Below are 18,764 nucleotides of genomic sequence, written 5' to 3'. Positions count from 1 at the left end.
ACAGGCTAGTTCTCTTTTTCATGACATAACAAAGCCAGAACATTCCTACAGATATTTTCCCCCCGGGAATGCTTCAGCATTCCGTCAGTTAAAACAATTGGAAACCTTAACAGTTGGGTTGGTTTCCAAACCAACATACATTTCAGCCACTTTAACATAGTCTGTCTGAGGCAAAACAGGTAACACAATCCCTTTTGATGGGCCAGCTCCTTAGACCAGCTTTTGTTTACAATCACTTTCTGCTGATATCATGAGAAAAGCACCTGTACTTACAAAATAAACATTTAAAAAATGGTTATGTGACCATTTTCAAAGCCCGGGGAGGGGGGGGGGAGGTTTCAAGAATTCGGCAAAGGAGACTGATGCTCAAGTGTGTAAACAGGTTCACACAAAGTGACTTGAGACTCTTTATATGAACAGAAGTAGCCTCTTGAAACAGAAGGTAAGACAACAGTCCTGCCCTCTAGTGGGCAAGTACCAGCAGGACAAACATGCCAGAAATATCTCTATCAGATTCTTGTTTCATGAGTTCTTTTTGAGCAGTAAGTAAGATTCCCTGTAGGTTAAACTAGAGCTTAGCAGTAAGCAGATCCAAACCAATGTTTGGGAAATTTATGGGGGAAGCTACTATTTCCAGACTCCTTCAAGAAATGTTCTCTCAAGGTCTGAGGAACAGCCAGCACCAATGAAAATAATTTTAGGAAAGTCTGCTGTATTTTTGAGTGAAGAAGATGCACACATGGAATCATTCCATTGCTGGAAAACTCTGAATTTTGGTCCAAAAAAGAAACTTTTCTAAGCCCTAGTCCTAGGTGTACAGATGGATATGTGGATGACTTGCAACTGATAAGACAAGAATTTCTTAAGGCAAGTTGTCTAACAACAGCAGCAACAAAATGGCTTTCTCTTTCAACCCTCCAAATCCAAATAATACTGTTGCAATTCAGAAAGCCTTGAGGAAAATTAGGAGTTCACTTTGGATTTTTGTATGGAAGTTATGAAAGCCAGGTTGAATTCCTGGCCTGAGAATTCTGTAATTGTAAGTGTATTCTTTTGCACAAGGCTCTGCATGGAGGTTCTTGGTGTTGTATTTTTTAAAATAATAATGATGATGATGATGATGTTGATGATGATGAAGAAGAAGAAGAAGAAGATCTCATCAGCAGTGGAAATGCCAGTAAGGGTGGTAAATTCATTCCAGGGATTACTCTGAACTCTAAAGGAACTGTCCAGGTTTAGCGTAGAGTTCATCACCTTGGAGTTCAGACTCCAAGGACAATAGGTTTCAACTCTACATGCTTAATTTCTCTGTAACTTTCTTTTATAATAGTTACCATTCCTATAGATACAGCAATCACCCATGCAAGAAATCTGAACCAATTCTAACTATAATGCAAACTTTACTGATGATTTCATTTGAAATGACGTATTCTTCTTGTATACCTCGTTTCTGACAATTACACCTGAGAGGTGAATCTACATTGTAGATAATAATGCAGTCTTACACCACATTAAGTGAGTAGTTCCATCCTGTGGAATCCTGGGATTTGTAGTTTTATAGGGTCTTTAGCCTTCTCTGCCAAAGAGTGCTAACGCCTCACAAAACTACAAATACCTGGATTCTGTAGAAGGAAGCCATGGCTGTTAAAGTGGCCTCAAACTACGTATTCTTACAGTATAGATGCAGCCAGAATTACATTTAGGGATATAATTTGTAAGCCACTCTGTATGACAGTTTTTTAGGGAAAAGTGAGATATAAATATTATGATAATAATAATAATAATAATAGCTTTTGCAGCTAGAGCCCTTTTCAGTTTTTCCTTAGTGACAAAACGTAGCAGAAATTCACATTTCACATTCTCAGATTTCTCTGACCTTTTGACAAAGTTACTTAGGCCCAAGACAGATGGGCCCGAAGCAGTGTGCTGGCGCCGATACTAGGGTTCCGGAGCGCGCAGCAACCACACGCTCCGGAACTTAGTCCGTATGGGTGGTGCCATCATGGGGGCATACCATCCACACGGGTGCCACCATAATGATGACGATGCCGCACAGTGTCCGCATGTCCGCTTTGGGAAGAGATGTCATAAGGGCTGCAATGCAGCATTATGACAAATCAGGAAGGAGCTGCATTTGCCAGCTCCATCTTAGAGCATATAGTTCCCGCAGCAACCGCATGACCGCGGGAACAATCCAGAGGCCGCCCATTTCTCCATATGGCTGTCAGGGTGTCTGGGGGCATGAAGCTACATTGACACCCCTTTTCCGGGCCAAAGAGGAGTGGCACTTTGCTGCTTCTCTTTGGCCCAAAAAAGGCCATATTGAGGCCACAAGTTGATCATCCAGTTATTGTGGCCCCAATCCAGTGCTTCCAGGGGCAGCACAGAGCCGTCCCTTTTGAGCTGGTTTGTACAGCCCCTTACTTTCAATAAAGAAAATTGACAGGGTTAGAGTACTTGCTTTCAACACCTTGTCCATACTGTATGCTTTTGACCAAAACTTAGAAAAGTTATTTTCTTTCAGAATCCCCTAACCCAATACAGCAATGTTGGCTGGAGAATCATTGGAATCATAGGTGTAGCAGTCCAAGGAAGTAAGTTCTGCTTTTAATCCCCGTCTTTACATCTTTTCAGTGACATGAAGTGTCCTAAAATAGCATCCAAAATGACATGTGGAAAAATTATTCAAAATGGAACATGACTTTGTTTCAGGAATCAATCTCAGTGTTTATAACCCGACACAGAGTTAAATACATTTGAGCCTATTTGTTTTAATGAGTTTAAGCACTTCTCATTATGTGCTGGATTGTGGCCAATGTATACATGACATGAGAAAGAGAGAGGGAAGGCGGAAAAAAAGAGAACTGTTTATTTAAAAACATTAAAGCTTTGCTCAAGATGGTTTATAAACAACAGAAAAGCACAACACAATCAAACCAGTGAAGTACGAAAGGAACAAACAAAACAAGTTACTAATAAAACTATTTAATCATAACCACAATCTCTACGACAGCCAGTAATGATGTCGTGGTTTGAGTGTAGGGTTATGACTTTGGAAGACCAGGGTTTGAATACCCATGGATTCCATAGTTCTGGAAACCCACTGAGTGACCTTGAGCAAGTCACATGCTCTCAGCCTCAGAGGAAAACACTGGAAAATCTCATGTGAAGAAATCTTGCCAAGGAAACCATGTAATAGGTTTGCTACAGTATGTCAGAAACAACTTGAAAGCACCATCATCACAACCAAACCACTTAGAGTGGTCTTGAACATATGAATACAGTTTACACCAGCCTTTCCCAACCTGTTGTCCTCTGGATGTGGGGGACTACAATTCCCACTAAATTGCCTTTTAACACTTTTCAAGAATGAATTCTCAGTGGACTTTACATGAGGAATGGATGTGGTGTTTTAATACTGTTTCTTTACAGCCTGATCAGGGGACGGTTTTCAAATATAGTTCTTAGTCTCAATTGTTTATGAAGATTTTGGACGTCTCAATATTTTCTCACATGAGGCTGATATATAGCAATTACAACAGCATGATAGTGTCTTTGGTTGGAACTTATCACATGAAACTGTTCCTCTTCTGTTGTTCTACCAATTGGTGGGAGATCATTTGGAAAGTGCTTCTTTTTATTAACGCAAAATCTGCTAATGGCTTCTTCCCCCACTACTGTGCCACTACACTTTCTAGTGCAATAGTGCAATAGTTTAATTATGCTTTAATGCCAATTTTGGATGGTAAGTGAGCATGCTTAATTATGCTTTAATGCCAAATGTGGGGGGTAAGTGGGCATGCTTTTGGTATGGCTTAGATGGGACATGTCAGTCTACCTCTGGTGAGAAGGTGAAAGGGTAGAAAGTTAAATTTGATTTCCTTTCAGTTGACAAAGTATAACTGAGATACTATTAAACTTTTTTGTGTATAAGAAAAAAAAAACCAGTGGCAAATGTCAGCAAACCTCCCCCCCCCCCAAAAAAAAAAAAAAAAAAAAAACCCTAGGGCTTCTCAGAAAAGCCAAGTGCCTCCTTTTTTACCTGAAGTCACCCATTTACAGAGTCTCTCCTCTCTCTGGCACACAACGCCTGGAAATGGAAGTGGAAAAGAGTGTTACAGTTTAAAACAGCATTTATTTCATTCACCTTGCCATCTGCCTGTTCTTGTTGCTTAGACCTTCAGACTTGATTAATCATTGGCAGATGAAAGCCAGCAGCCACTTTTAGTCTAATCTAGAAGTTCCCCCCTCCCACAAGGCAAAAAAGGCAGAAGGCTGGGAAGCTGCTGTACTTGTGATAAATGCCTTTTTAAAGGTAAGACTCTTTTCATTTATATTTCTGTGTGTAAAAGAGCTATGTGTGACTTTCCTTGGCTTACATTAAAAAAGAGAAAAGATTCTAATCAAGGATGGGGAAAATGGGGGTGATCTGCATGGAAACAATGGAATTAGGAAAAGAGGTGGGAATAGGGGCTACTGGGTGGGCTGTGAGTCCTGTGTGTGATAAGCACTTAGCACAAAGGAAGACTACAATCCTGGAATGGTTCCATTGCATTTTTAGAAACCATGCTTTTTTTAATGGGAAAAGAGCCTCCTGTGATAAAAGTCCTCTAACAGCAAATACTGCTTCAGGGCCAACCCAAGACATTTTGCTGCCTAACACAGAACAATTAATACTCCCTACTTCCAAGGTGAACAGTATTCAAGGCAAATCCACTTTCTTCGCACCCAAGGGATGCAATTCAAAAATCCCCTCTTCCCTTCTGTGATAGTTAAAATACAGTAAGTATTTATTATTATTAGATCCAGCCTTTATCATACATAAAGCAGACCAACTGGAATCAATGGGCTTACTCTAAATCTAGGCCTAATTCAGTACTAATAAAATAACTTTCAATGTCCTGTCTTTTCCTACCCTAAAAAATCTGCTGCCAGGGGCCAACCTCCTCACTCTGCCTTCTGGAAGGATCACTGTCCTTCTTTGGGGGGGGGGGGCAGTTTTGTTCATCAGACAAAATTTGGAAAAGTAGCTGATAACTGAGTGGGTTAGAACGGCAAGGTGTTTCTTGATTTCAGCTTAATTCTTCCCACAGATAACTGATGACAACTGAACCTACACAGGAAGGGCAGTGAGGGAACTGCTCTTCCTTCCCACTGGTGAGTCTGGCTATCTTGGCCTCAGCCAATAACAACCAGGAATGGAGCAGACTTGAGCCCAGAAGATAAATTGTTCCCTTAAATAGTTCTTTCTGCCTTTTTAAAGTAACCTTTTACTTCTTTTTAAACACACACACAACACACACAGAGCAATTAAGGATCGATAAGAAGATTGCACAAAATGTATCTAAAAATGCCTTAAAACGGTCTTTAAAGTAACTTTTAAAGTAATTTAAAAACATTATCCATTGCATCATAGTTTTTCCTATTATCTAAATTACTTTTGGAATGTAACTTTGTCACACTCTTGTTAGCCACCTGAAAGATGGATAGGTTATTCCTATAATATAGCTGTTGGCATATCTCCTTGCCCTGACAGGGTTCTTGAATCACAATGTGATGCAATGACATATGTGTTAAAATTCCAGAGATGTTCCTGACAAGGGCTGCAAGGCAGGATTCCATCTCCAGAGCCAATTCTGACTCCCCGCTGCTCACAGCTTCAGTATTTTTTTCCTTACCCTATTAACGTACACAGTATGAAAAAATCAATAGCACTTTAATGAATAAATATCAGCTATTTTAGTAAGCCAGCCTGAGCCTACATGATGGTAGATATTATTACACTTATTGCATTTACAATTATGGGAGCTAAATGACTGCATTTGAGGCAGGTTAGTTGTATCGTCTTACACATGATTGATTGACTATCCCTGGTTGACAGAGAGCTTGCTTAAGTCATCACTGAGCCTACCTGTGGGAGAAGCCTTATCAAGTGTGAATGCTTATCACTCAGTGATAACTACCACTTCAACTGGCCACAGGATAATATCCTGACAAAGGCAGTAGCATGATAATACTGTGCATATGGCTTCTGGATTTTCCCAGTGACCTTGGCTAGTATATTCCCTAAAGAAACATACTGGGATATGTTGTCATTTTACATGTCCAATATGTATTGATAGACCTCTTTCTCTTCCTCTATCTCAGGAGTTCTAAGTGGCTGCCAAATCTAGAACAGTGCCCCTGGCATTTTTCAATCTCAGAAGTCTGCTTTTCAAATGCATCAGTTATTCCATGACTACCCACCTCATCTAGGAATATTAAGCTCGGATAAGCTAGAATGTCTGTCTTTCTCCTAGAGCTGTGAAACATTATGGCTGGCATACTTTTCATGAGTTACAATGATATAAATCCACCTGACACGATCATAACCCCCTTTTGTGGTCATGGCGAAGGTTGGAATTCTGTTCTGACTCAGCCATGATCAAAATCCAAATCAATTCCATGCCAGCCCCCTTCCAAGACAGCCATTTCCATATTGATTGACAGTGGGAAAGAGAAGAAGAGACCAGCAATTTTCCTATTTGTTGTTAACTGCCCTCCAGTCGGCCCCATCTCATATGACCCTATGGATGAGATATCTCCAAGCACCCTATCCTCTGCTGTTCTACTTAGGTCTTGTAGATTAATGCTTGTGACATCCCTAACTGAGTCTAGTCATCTGGCATGTGGTCTTCCTCTCTTTCTACTTCCTTCCTCCTTTCCTAGTATTATTGTCTTTTCCAATGAGTCATGCCTTTTCATGATGTGGCCAAGCTATGACAGCCTCAGTTTTCTCATTTTGGCTTCCACAAGAGAACTGGCTTCATCTGTTCTAGGACCCATTTGTTTGTCTTTTTGGCTATCCACAGTATCCTCAGCACTCTTCTCCAGCACCACATCTCAAATGAGTTAATTTTTTTTTCTTATTAGCTTTTTTCACTGTCAAGCTCTCACATACATACATGGTGATGGGGAATACTATGGCTTGGATAATTCTGACTTTGGTGCTCAGTTATATGTTTTTGCTCTTTAGGATCTTTTCTAATTCTTTCATCGCTGCCCTTCTCATTCCTAGACTTCTTATTTCCTGGCTGCAGTCACCATTCTGATCATTCTTTGATCCTAGGTACAAGAACTCTTTAAATGTTTTGATTTCTTCATTGTCTATGTTAAACTTATATATAATTTTCATATAGCTGGATGCAAAGAAATTATATCCTCCTCCAGAATCTCTGGAGGTCCTTGGATGGTTACTGATGTCCTGTGGCACTGCATCCTGCTAAAGGAAAAGAGTTGGGTTTATCTTTACTGCTCCTCTGTTTTGACCTACTGTGAAAACTGCTTCGGGTCCCATATCGGGTGGAAAGTAGAATATAAAATAAATAAATAAATAAATAAATAAATAAATAAATAAGGTCTCAAGCATGATATTCCATTCATTCACTGACCAACTTTTCCAAACTTACCTTTTCCCCCAAAACACACTTTTAAGCATCTCCTCTGTCAATTTTTTTAAAAATATTTTTATTATTAAAAAGAAACAAGATACAAGATACAACCGTTTTTATCCAACAATTAAAAACAATCATTTATTTGTAAAATTCTCCAACTATTATATTCACCCTATTACTGTACTAATACAGTACTTATTTTTCCCATCATATATTAACATTTAATAATTACTAACTCTTATCAGTTTATAACTAGAACCTTAAGATTCAAGTTATTTCTTTTTATTTGTGTCTATTTCTTACTATACCAATTCTATTAATTACCTTGTTACACCTTTATCCTCTTTTATTTTTTTTTAATATTACCAAATACACTAATATATTCATTACTCTTCAAAAATTTCATTTGTATAGTTCCCTTTTTTTTCTGTTTGTATATATTTTTCCCATAAATCCCACTCCTTATGTAAACCTTCTAAGGATTTTTTCTTCAGCAGAGAGGTTAGTTTGTCCATCTCATATAAGCCCATTATTTTCAATCTCCATTCCTTCATTTTGGGAATTTCTTCTTTATTCCAGGATTTAGCGAGCATGCTGCCACAATTGTATGGAAGAGTAGTTTTCCTTCCTTTTCTTCTAATTTAACGTCATCAATTATGTTCAGGAGGTACATTTTGGGTTCTGCTCGTTCCTCAAAGTTAAATATCTTTTTCATTTCTAATATGTATATTTTTCCAAAATATTTTAACTTTTTCACACTTCCACCAACAGTGTAGCTATGTCCCAACTTGTTTTTGACATTTCCAGCAAGTGTTTTTCTTATTTTTGTCAATTTTTGATAGTTTATGTGGGGTTAAATACCATCTATATTGGGATTTATAAAAATTTTCTCTTAAATCTATATTTAAGGATTGTGTTATTCTCCTTTTCCAAATTCTTTCCCATTGTTCTAATTGTATAGGTTGGTTTAGCTCTTTTGCCCATTTTATCATGTATTCTTTAATTGTTTCTTCTTCTAATTCAAATTTAATTATTAATTTATAAAATTTAGATATTTGTTTTTTCTGGTCTTTTATTATATTTTCTAATTTTGTTTCTACTCGTCCAATTCCCATAGTCTTTTCACCCATCAAGAAGCTTTCTTTCAGTTGTCTATAAGCCAACCAGTTGTCAAATTTTAAAAGAAAAATATCAATAATGGTAGTAGCCTGCCCAAAGAATCATCCCCATCGATAGTGATTAATTTTTTTAAAAAAAAATCCACAAAACCCCTGGTGATCCTGTCCAAAAAAAGCACTCCAAGTGGATAGCAATAATGAAATATGGGCTAAAATCAGAATCTTTATTAAAATCTAATGTAATGTATGTTGATGGAATGACAACAGAGAGGGTGCCTACTTAATTTTTCTTAGTAAAAAAGTTGCAAAGGCTGCAGATAGCTACCAAAACCTTGACTCTGTATTATTTAGTAACGAAAGTTTTTGTTTGAAATGAAGCCTTGAGAAGCATCACAACACAATGGGGGGACTGCTTTACCAGAATCCTGAAAGTGATTAGGCTCTACAGTGTCCTTCCAGGCAAGGATCTGATTTTTAAAAGTAACTCAACAACAGCAATATTTCACCAAATAGTGCCTGTTCTGAATGACAGCAGGTCTCCAGGCTCTCTGGCACAGAGAGCAGTCCTACTAAATAGCTTCCTTTAAACAGGAAACACTATGAACTGAATCCAATAACCTTCTGTTTGAACATTCTACCAATGAGCTTTGACATCCTGCTGGTATGTTTCCAATGACTGATTATTTATCTATTTCTTGTATTCATTTCTATCCCACCTTTCTCCCAATAAGGAGACTCAAAGTGGTTAACAATATATTTAAAAACAAGGGATCCTGATGTCCAGTTGCAGGAAGCTATTTATACTAGGTTGTATCAGAACTCAACATGGCATTGGTTCAGTGGTTCCCAACCTTTGGTTCCACATTTGGACTTTAGCTCTCATAATTCCTATCTACTGGCCAAGTTGACTAGGGTTTCTGGGGGCTAAAGACCAAAACAAATGGAGGACCAAAGGTTGAGAACCTCTATACTAATAGGACTAAAATGAAAAGGGAAACTAAAGGCAAGATTTTTAATTGAGGTGAGATGAGTTCCAAAATTAGGAAAGCTCATGGATGACCTTGATCACTTCTCCAGACTCAAAACTCACTGTCCTCCAGCTGAAAAGTTCATCTCTCTGTCAGCCCTCCCTAACCCCATGCCCTCCAGATGTTTGAGAATACTATCCCTTCATTGGGGTGATGAGAGTCTGTAGTCTAATACTATTGAAAAGGACCAAGTTGGAGAAGGCTGTTGTGTCTAACAGGAATATCGGTGAGGTTCCCCCACTTCCACACACATTACAACTTGTGAAATTATAATAATGATTGCTATCACTCAAATACAAAAATATGCATGATACATGAGCGGAAGAAAGATCTACTGAACCAAGACAATATCCTACTACCTTAGCAATGCCTGAAAGTTTCCTAGTATTTACCCAATAATCTCTGAGAAGATTCTACAACACGATGGGGAACTGTGGTCCTCCAGAAGTTGCTGGACTACTTTTCCCAACAGTATTAGCCTGATAGCTAAAGGTGAGAGATGATAGATGTTGCAGTCAAAACAAAAACAAAAACAAAACAAACAAAAAAAAACATTGGAAGGCCACAGTTGACCACCCAAATTCTCTTAAGTCCCTGTGAATCTTATTCCTTTGCTGAGGTGCCCTGGTTTATTTGTTATACACTATTGAACTTTTTCTTTTGGAAGCTCAGGCCTGTTACAGACTGCCAAAATAAAGCTGCTTCAGGTCTCTTTGGAGGTATGCTATTTAAATGATGCATGGGTCCTAAGAGTGCAGAGGTCACGCCAAAGCCACACTCCATTCCTAAGCACTGGAGTGCAGCTTTGGTGCAGCTTCCGGATTCTTAGGATGCATGCATCATTTAAACAGCATACCTCCAAAGAGACCCGAAGCAACTTTATTTTGTCAGTCTGTAACAGGCCTCAGTATAGCATCCTTGGGGCTACCTGAAAATCTGCCATCAAGAACTACCTAAGCAATAATAGCATCACAGTATCATACACCTTCAAACCATCTTCTGGCTCTTAAATATTAGTCTCCAGAAGACAAACACCAGAAATGAGTGAAGGGCAATTTGAAAAAAACAACAACAATCAGACTGAAAGCATATACTCAGGAGCACTGAAAAATTATTGTAGGTAATGTATATAAAATGTACTGAATGTCCTCTTTCTGTTCTCGTGGACTTGGGATCCACATCCCTTGACTATCCACGGGAGGCAAATGGTGGGGGTTAAAATGGGGCACGCACCCGCGGTGTACCATTCAAGCTAATAGGGCTTGAATATGCGCAATTTTCCATTTTTGTGGGGGTGGTGATGGTCCAGAATGGATACCCCATGAAAACAGAGGGAGGACTTTACTCATATATAGGTCTAGATATTTTAGTCAAAAAATTGGCCCCAAAAAACTGTGTCAACATATCAATGGATCAAATAAGTACTGTACCTTAACTCTTATTTTAAAAAATGAACCATCCTCTTCTCTGACTAGAGTGGCAAAAAGTGAGGGCTTAGTCTGTCCTGGGAGAACCTAAAAGAAGCACTCACTCACTCTATTCTCTCTGCTGTCACACCACTTCTGAGTAGAGGAATCAGTGCTTCTTTTAGGTCCCATTCAGTCTAACCCCTCACCTTTCATCATTCTACTCAGAGAAGGGATGATTCCTTTTTTGTTTTAGTAAGAGTTAATACTATACCTTAATTCTTGCCTTTAGATGCTTTTTGATGTATGTGCATTTTCTTAGCTCTGCCCATACCTGGTGGCCTCTCTCATACATTGCACAGCCACAGTTTACCATAGTTCCCTCCTTGTCCTTCAAGCCTTTATGGTGAGCAGAAAGAGTTACGGCTGTCAGAATTTTGAACATTCTTTGGCACCATTATCTTTGCTTTGTCTTTTACATCTTTTGTTACATGCTCCTATATTTTACCCACAACTTACCCATGGGTCATATCAGTATGTAGAAATATCTTGTAGCATCTTTGAGACTAACTGAAAGAAAGAAATTGGCCGCATGAGATTTCATAGACTTCAATCTACTTCCTCAGATGCATTCCTCAGATGCATGGGTCATATCAAAATTCATAATTTTGGCCCTAAAACCTTAACTTATTTATTCATGAGATCAAATTACACACAAGTATATATGGTATATATATGCTGAAATACTTTAATCGCTGCTTTATGTTTGCAGTCAGATTTAAGGTTTGATTTTTCCCTCCATGCTTATGGGTGCAACAGACTCTTAAATAGTGGTAATAATTGTGTACAACCAAGATGTGGTGGTTATTTCAGATAGATTAGTTCTGAGCCAGTGAATATGTGCACAACCTTACAATATATTTACATTTACACATATGTTAGGGATATGTTTATGGCAAGATACAGAACCTGGAAGACAATAAGTTAAAATCCTAACAAAATTATGGATGTATTTAGAGGCTTTGCCCACTATAGAATGGGATAAACACACTATAACAGCTCATTAGATAAAACCACTGACGTATCAAATTTAAGTGGTAACATATATCAAGTAAAAACCTCACATAATTTACAGGACTAACATCATCAGTCATATGATCAACAGCTCATTTCCTTGCTCATCCTCCAATATGTTATATGCCATCAACTGTCAACAATGACCTTCTACTTAAACAGATCAATTTCTACACAAAAGAATAAACGGACACAAATCTGACATAAAAAATGACAACATAGAGAAACGTCAGCACTATTCACCAAAAGAAAAAGAGACCTTCCAGACCTGCATTGCAGATTTAACTAAACTACAGTATAGTAGCAAATTTGATTCCATTCATTTTTACCTTAACTGAGATTCAGGATTACTGTGAGTAGTGCCTATTCTTATCTTGTTTACAGTTGAGTTTTATAGAGGAATGTCACAAACCTTCTGTCCTTCTTGAAGTGCTTGCCTTTTTTTTCATTGCCTATACTTTTTACCAACTGAGTTTCCTTATACATGTATAAAGGTATATGGGGAGTGGGGAATGTATGTGCATGTGATTTGGTAACTAATGATAACACTTTATAGGGCTGACAAAGTGGATGTGAATCCTCCCAAACAAAGATGTCACAAGTCTCTGGTTTGTTTGTTTGTTTGTTGTAAGACATCTACATGCTGACTTGGGAATAAGCACTGCTGAACTCAGTGGGACTTGCTTGCTTCTGAATAAATATGGCGTCACGTGCTCTCAGCCTCAGAGGAAGGCAATGGCAAACCTCCTCTGAACAAATCTTGCCAAGAAAACCCTATGATAGGGTCACCTTAGGGTCACCATAAGTCGGAAACTACTTGAAGGCACACAACACAAACACTCAAGACAGTGATCCTTGAAGAAAACAGGAACCCTCTGTATCCATGGGTTTTTAAATCCATGAATTCAATCATCCATTGTTTTAAAATATTTTTTAAAAATATATCAATTCCAAACGTATATCTTGCTTTTGCCATTTTACAGAAGGGTCCCCATTCCACTATGCTATTGTATATAGTAGGACTTGAGCATCCATGGACTTTGGTATCCATGGGGGGTCCTGGAACCAAACCCCAGCAGATACTAAGGACCCATTGTAACACAATTACGTTGTAGAACCCATACTACCTCCCTTGACTGAATGAGCAAACCCCAAAATAACTCATAGCCTTTGACCCAGGCTACTGCAGACCCTTCTATGTCTCTTTCCCCACCCCACATCTGCATGGCAACCAAAGTGCTGGAAACACCACTACTGCTCCTGAAAGGAAAGTATAATCCTGTGTCAATCCTTTGGGAATAAAACACCAGTACATTACATACTGTATTCATGCAAGCCAACAAAATTCTTGCTTGCAACCTGTCAGAACAAGAAACAGGATGAGAAAGAGGTACTAGCTATGCCATCAATAATGAACCATCTTCTCAGAAAGAAAGGCTGGAAAGAACAGAATAGTACTCAAACAAACAAGCTGGATTTCAGGGAGAGAAAGCAAGAAAAGAAACTCTACAATCCACTCTTCCCCCAGAACAAGCATTGATGGAAGGAGGCAAAGACAGCCACAGTCGAGAAGGCAAGGGTACCTCTCTTTTTTTTAGTAGAGGTGGAACTGGGAGTGTCACAGCAAATCTGGAAATGCCCCTTGTTCCCTAAGTGCCTAATTGTTAACATTTCACATGCAAAACTATTGGTGGAAGTAGCATAGCCAACTTTTTTGCTGGCAAAGCTCCCTTAACAAATGATGCTCTTCTTGTCACTCAAGATGTAAAAAACTCCCATCTACTCAACTTCTGCTTCATAGGTACACTAGACCCACAGTGGTCATTTCTGAAACTAAACTTCAGTAAGCAGAGGTACAATAGGCAGATCCTATTGACTGATCTATAAAGGCTAGTTTACAGGTTAGGAGGCTGAAATTACTGAGTCTTGCATTGAAGAGGAAGGAAGGAAGGAAGGAAGGAAGGAAGGAAGGAAGCAAGCAAGCAAGCAAGCAAGCAAGCAAGCAAGCATGCACAACATATGTTTTGTATGCTCACGGTCCCAGGTTCAATCCCTGGCATTTCCAATTGTGGTGGGAAAAATTATGGTCTGAAATCTTGAAGTACCACTACCAGCCAGTAAAGACCATGTTGAGTTACATGGACAAATGAACTGACCTCAGTACAGTATAAAGCAGCATCCCATGTTCACTGTCTGAAACTGCCTACCGCCTCAGTTGTTCATCTGTGTATCTGCTAAAACCATTGCAAAGGGATCTTGTAGCACCATTGAGACTAATGTGTAAATCAGGGGTTGATTTTAAATGTGGTACAAGATCTCTTTGTATACTGATCCAGACTAAGACAGATATGTCTTTGAATTCTACCACTGTTCTCTCAAACCATGTGTGGGAAAAAGATGCTGAAGTCTTCTTTGGTTGTATGTTAACAGCTGGCACTGGACAGTCTCTCTAAGAACAGTCAAATGGACAGATGCCCCTTTTTCCCCCACAAAGAGGGCAGAAGTTAGACCACAGTTTTCACTACTGAAGGAAAGGAATACTCTGTGGAAGAGTTGGGAAGAAGTTGGCAAGTTGGGTCTCAAAGGAATCAAACCATTCATAGGTGTTTATCACACATTGGGAGTTTATCCCGTGAATGTCCTGGAAAAATTGTGTAATTACGTAAAACGATTTCACACAACATCACACATTAAAGTCACAAAGAAGCATCAACAAGCATCCTTTTACTTTCAGGATTTCATTGCTTTATTTGCACAACTGCGTGTGATAATCATTCATGCAATTCCTCGCCGTTTCTGCTTTCTTTGCGGGATGCTTCACAAGCGCTTTCGTCTCTCTTCAATGCTGAAATTAATCCCAGTGTGATAAACTCCATCATAAGGATGGAAGGAAGGGATCCTGGATAACCGGACAACCCAACCCCTCCTTGCTTAAGATTTAAGGGCAGGATTCTCCAAACACAAAACCACCACCAGGCTAAACAACACAACTGGGCTAAACTCCTACACTGAGACCAAAGGAGTGTGGTTGCCAGAAACAGAAACACAGCACAAGAAAAATGCCACACACATACATACATACATACACACACACAACAGGTGCCTTTACAATTCCATGCCACTCTGGAAGGTTTGAAAAGGTCCCAATGGATGGAAGACAACTAGTGCATCCACACTGGGGAAATAACCCGGTTTAGCAGCACTTTAACTCTTTGTCTGGCTCCTTACTATGGAATTCTGGGAGTTGGAGTTTGTTGTGGGCCCAGAATTCCATAGCAAAGAGCCAGACAACAAGTTAAAGCGCTGCCAAACCGGGTTATTTCCCCAGTGTAGATGCAGCCCAAGTCTCCCTTGCATCCCACACCTCAGAGCTCTCCTCCTCCCTCCCTCCCTCCCTCCCGGGTCCCGATCCCTTTCTTACCGTGACTCGCCGGCTTCGGCTTCAGGGCTCCGATGAGCTGGAACCGGTGGGCCAAAGACTGGAAAAGTAAAAGCAGCCCCGCCGCCGCGAAGTGGGCTCCCCGGGGCCTGGCCATGGCGCCTCCGAAGGGGCTCCTGCCCTGGCTTTTGTTTGCCTGGAGGGGTCTCTCCTCGGGATCCGATTTGGGAGACAGAGCAGAGGGAAGGCTCACCCGCCAGCCCTTCCTCCTTTCCTTCCTTCCTTCCTTTCTTGGTCCAGGGAAAGTCACTTTTTTCTGGGAATCCGAATCCGCTCCGATTTCAAAGCGGGAGGCAGCCGCGGGTCCAAACAAGAAGGAAAACAAAACCCCCAAAACAAACGAGGGATGTCGGTGAAGAAGCGAAATAGGAGGGAAACAGATGAAGAGCCCAACTCTTCCTAACTGCGGAGGAAGGAAGGAAGGAGTTGAAAAACAGGAGGAGGAGAAGGAGGGAGTCTTCCTCTCTCGCAACCCTTCTGGATCAGCGCTCAAGGCGAGGAGAAAGCCGAGGAGAAGAAAGGGAGTCCGATGGGGAGGAGAAAAAGGAGCCCTCTATCCGAACAGGACCAGGATCCAGTTCAGCCTCAGGGCTTCCAGGCGCGTTTCTTCGCTGCGGCGCGCTCTGGCTTCTCTTCTTTGCGCGAAGGAGGATGGAGAGAGGGAAGGAGGGAGGGAGGGAGGGATGGAGGAGGGAGGGAAAGGCGGGCTTCTCTCAAACACTAACCAACCCCACGAAACAAGAAAAGGACCCGACCCAGCCCAGCTCTCTTCCCCAGACCTCTGGGGGACTCCCTTCAGCTGGGGCTGGGCTCCAGAGGATCCCACAATGGAGGCGAGGAGCGGCTACTTGGCGCAAGCCATCCTCCTCGTCAGGGAGGGAGCCCAAACCCGGCCCCCACACCCCCCTTGGCTCCCAAAGAGTTTGGCTCCCAGAAGCCTTTGGTTTCTGGTCCTCCTCACCTTCTCCTCCTTCCTCTCCCTTTTGGGAATGGGGCTCTTGAGTTGTGGTGCCTCAAGCGAGGAGGAGGAGGAGGAGGAGGAGGAGGGGCGTCTGCACTTTCCTCAGACGGAACAAAAAGGCCACCCCCCCAAAAAAAAATCCCCAGCTTCTTGGGTGGAAGGAAAGAGGGGAGAGGAGAGGAGCCCAGTTTTTCTCCCTCCTCAGCCCAACTCTTTCTGCCTCTTTCTCGGTCCCCAGTTGAGGGCAAAAGGGAGACCAGCCAAACAAAAACAAATGAGGGCAAAACAAGACCCACAAGTGGAGGGGTCCCTTACAAAAAAGGCGGGATGAAGGACAGGGGTGGTGGGTCTCCCCAGTGGCCTCCCTAGGGTTGGGGTCACTCATGGTGTCACCCCCTCATTGACCTCCTCCTCCTCCCATTTCACACCATACCGAACCCTTGGGGTGTGTGTGTGTGTGTGTGTGTGGCACTAATGTTATTCTAAACCATCATTCCCAGATACCACTGAATGTCATGCTCATAGTTGTGATGTAAACAACTCGCAAAATTCAAACAAAAAAAACCATACCTTCACAGTACAATATCGCAGGCACGAACTTAACTGTTATTTACATATAGGGAGTGAAGATTTGGTTTAAATGTAATGTTTTTTTTAAAAAAGAAAAAATTAAAAAATATATTTTTCAAAAAAAATTAAAAATGAATTGTTTTTAAAAAATTAATTTTAATTTTTAAAAAACTCTGGGACCCCTCCTTTCTTCCACTGAGTTTCGCCTCACCCCCCCCCCCCATCTCTTAAAGCATTTTAAAGGGATACAGGGAAATGCCACAATACAGGTGTTTGAACAGAAGTCGTGTCACTCCTTCCCTGAGGAGATGAGAAAGGAAAGCGAGGTGGCAAGAGAGAACTTGAGGGCACAGAAGAAATAATCCAGGTTAAGCATGGAATAAAGGGCCATCCAGTCCAACCCCTTTCTGCCATGCAGGAACTCACAATCAAAGCACCCCCCCCCCCACACACACACACAGATGGCCATCCAGCCTCTGTTTAAATACCTCTGTTTAAATACCACCACTCTCTGAGGGAGTGTCTTCCACTGTCCAACAGCTCTTACTTTCAGGAAGTTCTGCCTAATGTTTATTCTTATTCTTTTATAGCCCACCTTTCTCCCAACATAGGGACTCAAGAGGGGCAAACAACAAATATGCAACAATCCAATTAAAAACAGTACAAGAATATTAAAATATACAAAGATAAGACTTTTAAAAAGAACTAAACCATTTTAAGAGTTAAAACAGTTATAAATCAAGATATAACATGTTAAAATAAAACCATTAAAATTTATAACATTACACAACATTAAAAACCCAGCCCTCATCAGTTTGCAAAGGCCTGCTGGCACAAGAATGTCTTTATCTGCCACCAGAAGGACAGCAGGGATGGCCCCATCCTGGCCTCTCTAGGGGAGGAGTTCCAAAGCTTGGGAGCAGCCACTGAGAAGGCCCTTTCTCTTGTTCCCAATAAACACACCTGAGAGGATGGTGGGACAGAGAGAAGAGCCTCTCCCAATGATCTCAATACTCTGAGGGGCTCATACAGAGAGATAACATCCTTCAGATAGCCCGGACCCAAGCCGTATAGGGCTTTATAAATCAAAACCAGCACTTTCAGTGGCCATTGTATTTAACGGGCTTGAGCATCCATGGGTGTGTGTGTGTGTCCTGAAACAAAACCCCAGTGGATAACAAGGGCCCACTGTAGTGGTTTGAGTGTTGGACTATGAAGACCAGGATTTGAGGCTCCGCTCGGGCATGAGAGGCACTGGGTTACCTTGGGCAAGTCACATGCTCTCAGCTTCAGAGGAATAGCACAATAGCAAGTACATTTCTATACCACTTACCTGTGAACTAAGGACTCCCTAAGCAGTTTGCAATGTATAAGCCAATTACCCTTAAAGAGGCGGGTACTCATTTTAGCGACCTACGGAAGGATGGAAGGCTGAGTGGACCTTGGAACCCCTCAAGATCGAACTCACAGCCTTGTGGCTGCAGTACCAGCATTTAACCACTGTACCACTAGGGCTCCTTATATCCAGGGAAGGCAATCTTGCCAAGAAAATCCCATGATAGGGTAGCCATAAGCAGAGGACGACATGAAGGCACACAACAACAACAACGACAACTACGCTTTAAGTATCATTGCACAATGCTATGGAATTCTAGGAACTGTAGTTGGTTGTGGCATCAGAGCTCTCTCTGACAGAGAAGGCTCAATGTCTCACAAAACTACAGATCCCAGAATT

General features: G+C 41.0%; 1 protein-coding gene across 1 annotated transcript in view; it reads right to left on the bottom strand.

Moving 5' to 3' along the window:
- Positions 1-16,467, bottom strand: part of PLXDC2 (plexin domain containing 2) — a 269,613-nt gene extending 253,146 nt beyond the window's left edge. Inside the window, exon 1 of the mRNA XM_089533334.1 lies at positions 15,481-16,467. Coding sequence (XP_089389460.1) covers positions 15,481-15,595 — 115 coding nt within the window. The 5' untranslated portion in view covers positions 15,596-16,467. The remainder of the gene's footprint in view (positions 1-15,480) is intronic.
- Positions 16,468-18,764: the final 2,297 nt, after the last annotated feature.

Source organism: Sceloporus occidentalis, unplaced genomic scaffold (genome assembly GCF_023333645.1).
Source record: "Sceloporus occidentalis isolate IW3139 unplaced genomic scaffold, rSceOcc1.0.p SCAF_7, whole genome shotgun sequence".
NCBI lineage: Eukaryota > Metazoa > Chordata > Lepidosauria > Squamata > Phrynosomatidae > Sceloporus > Sceloporus occidentalis.
This window is presented reverse-complemented; position numbering and strand designations above follow the sequence as displayed.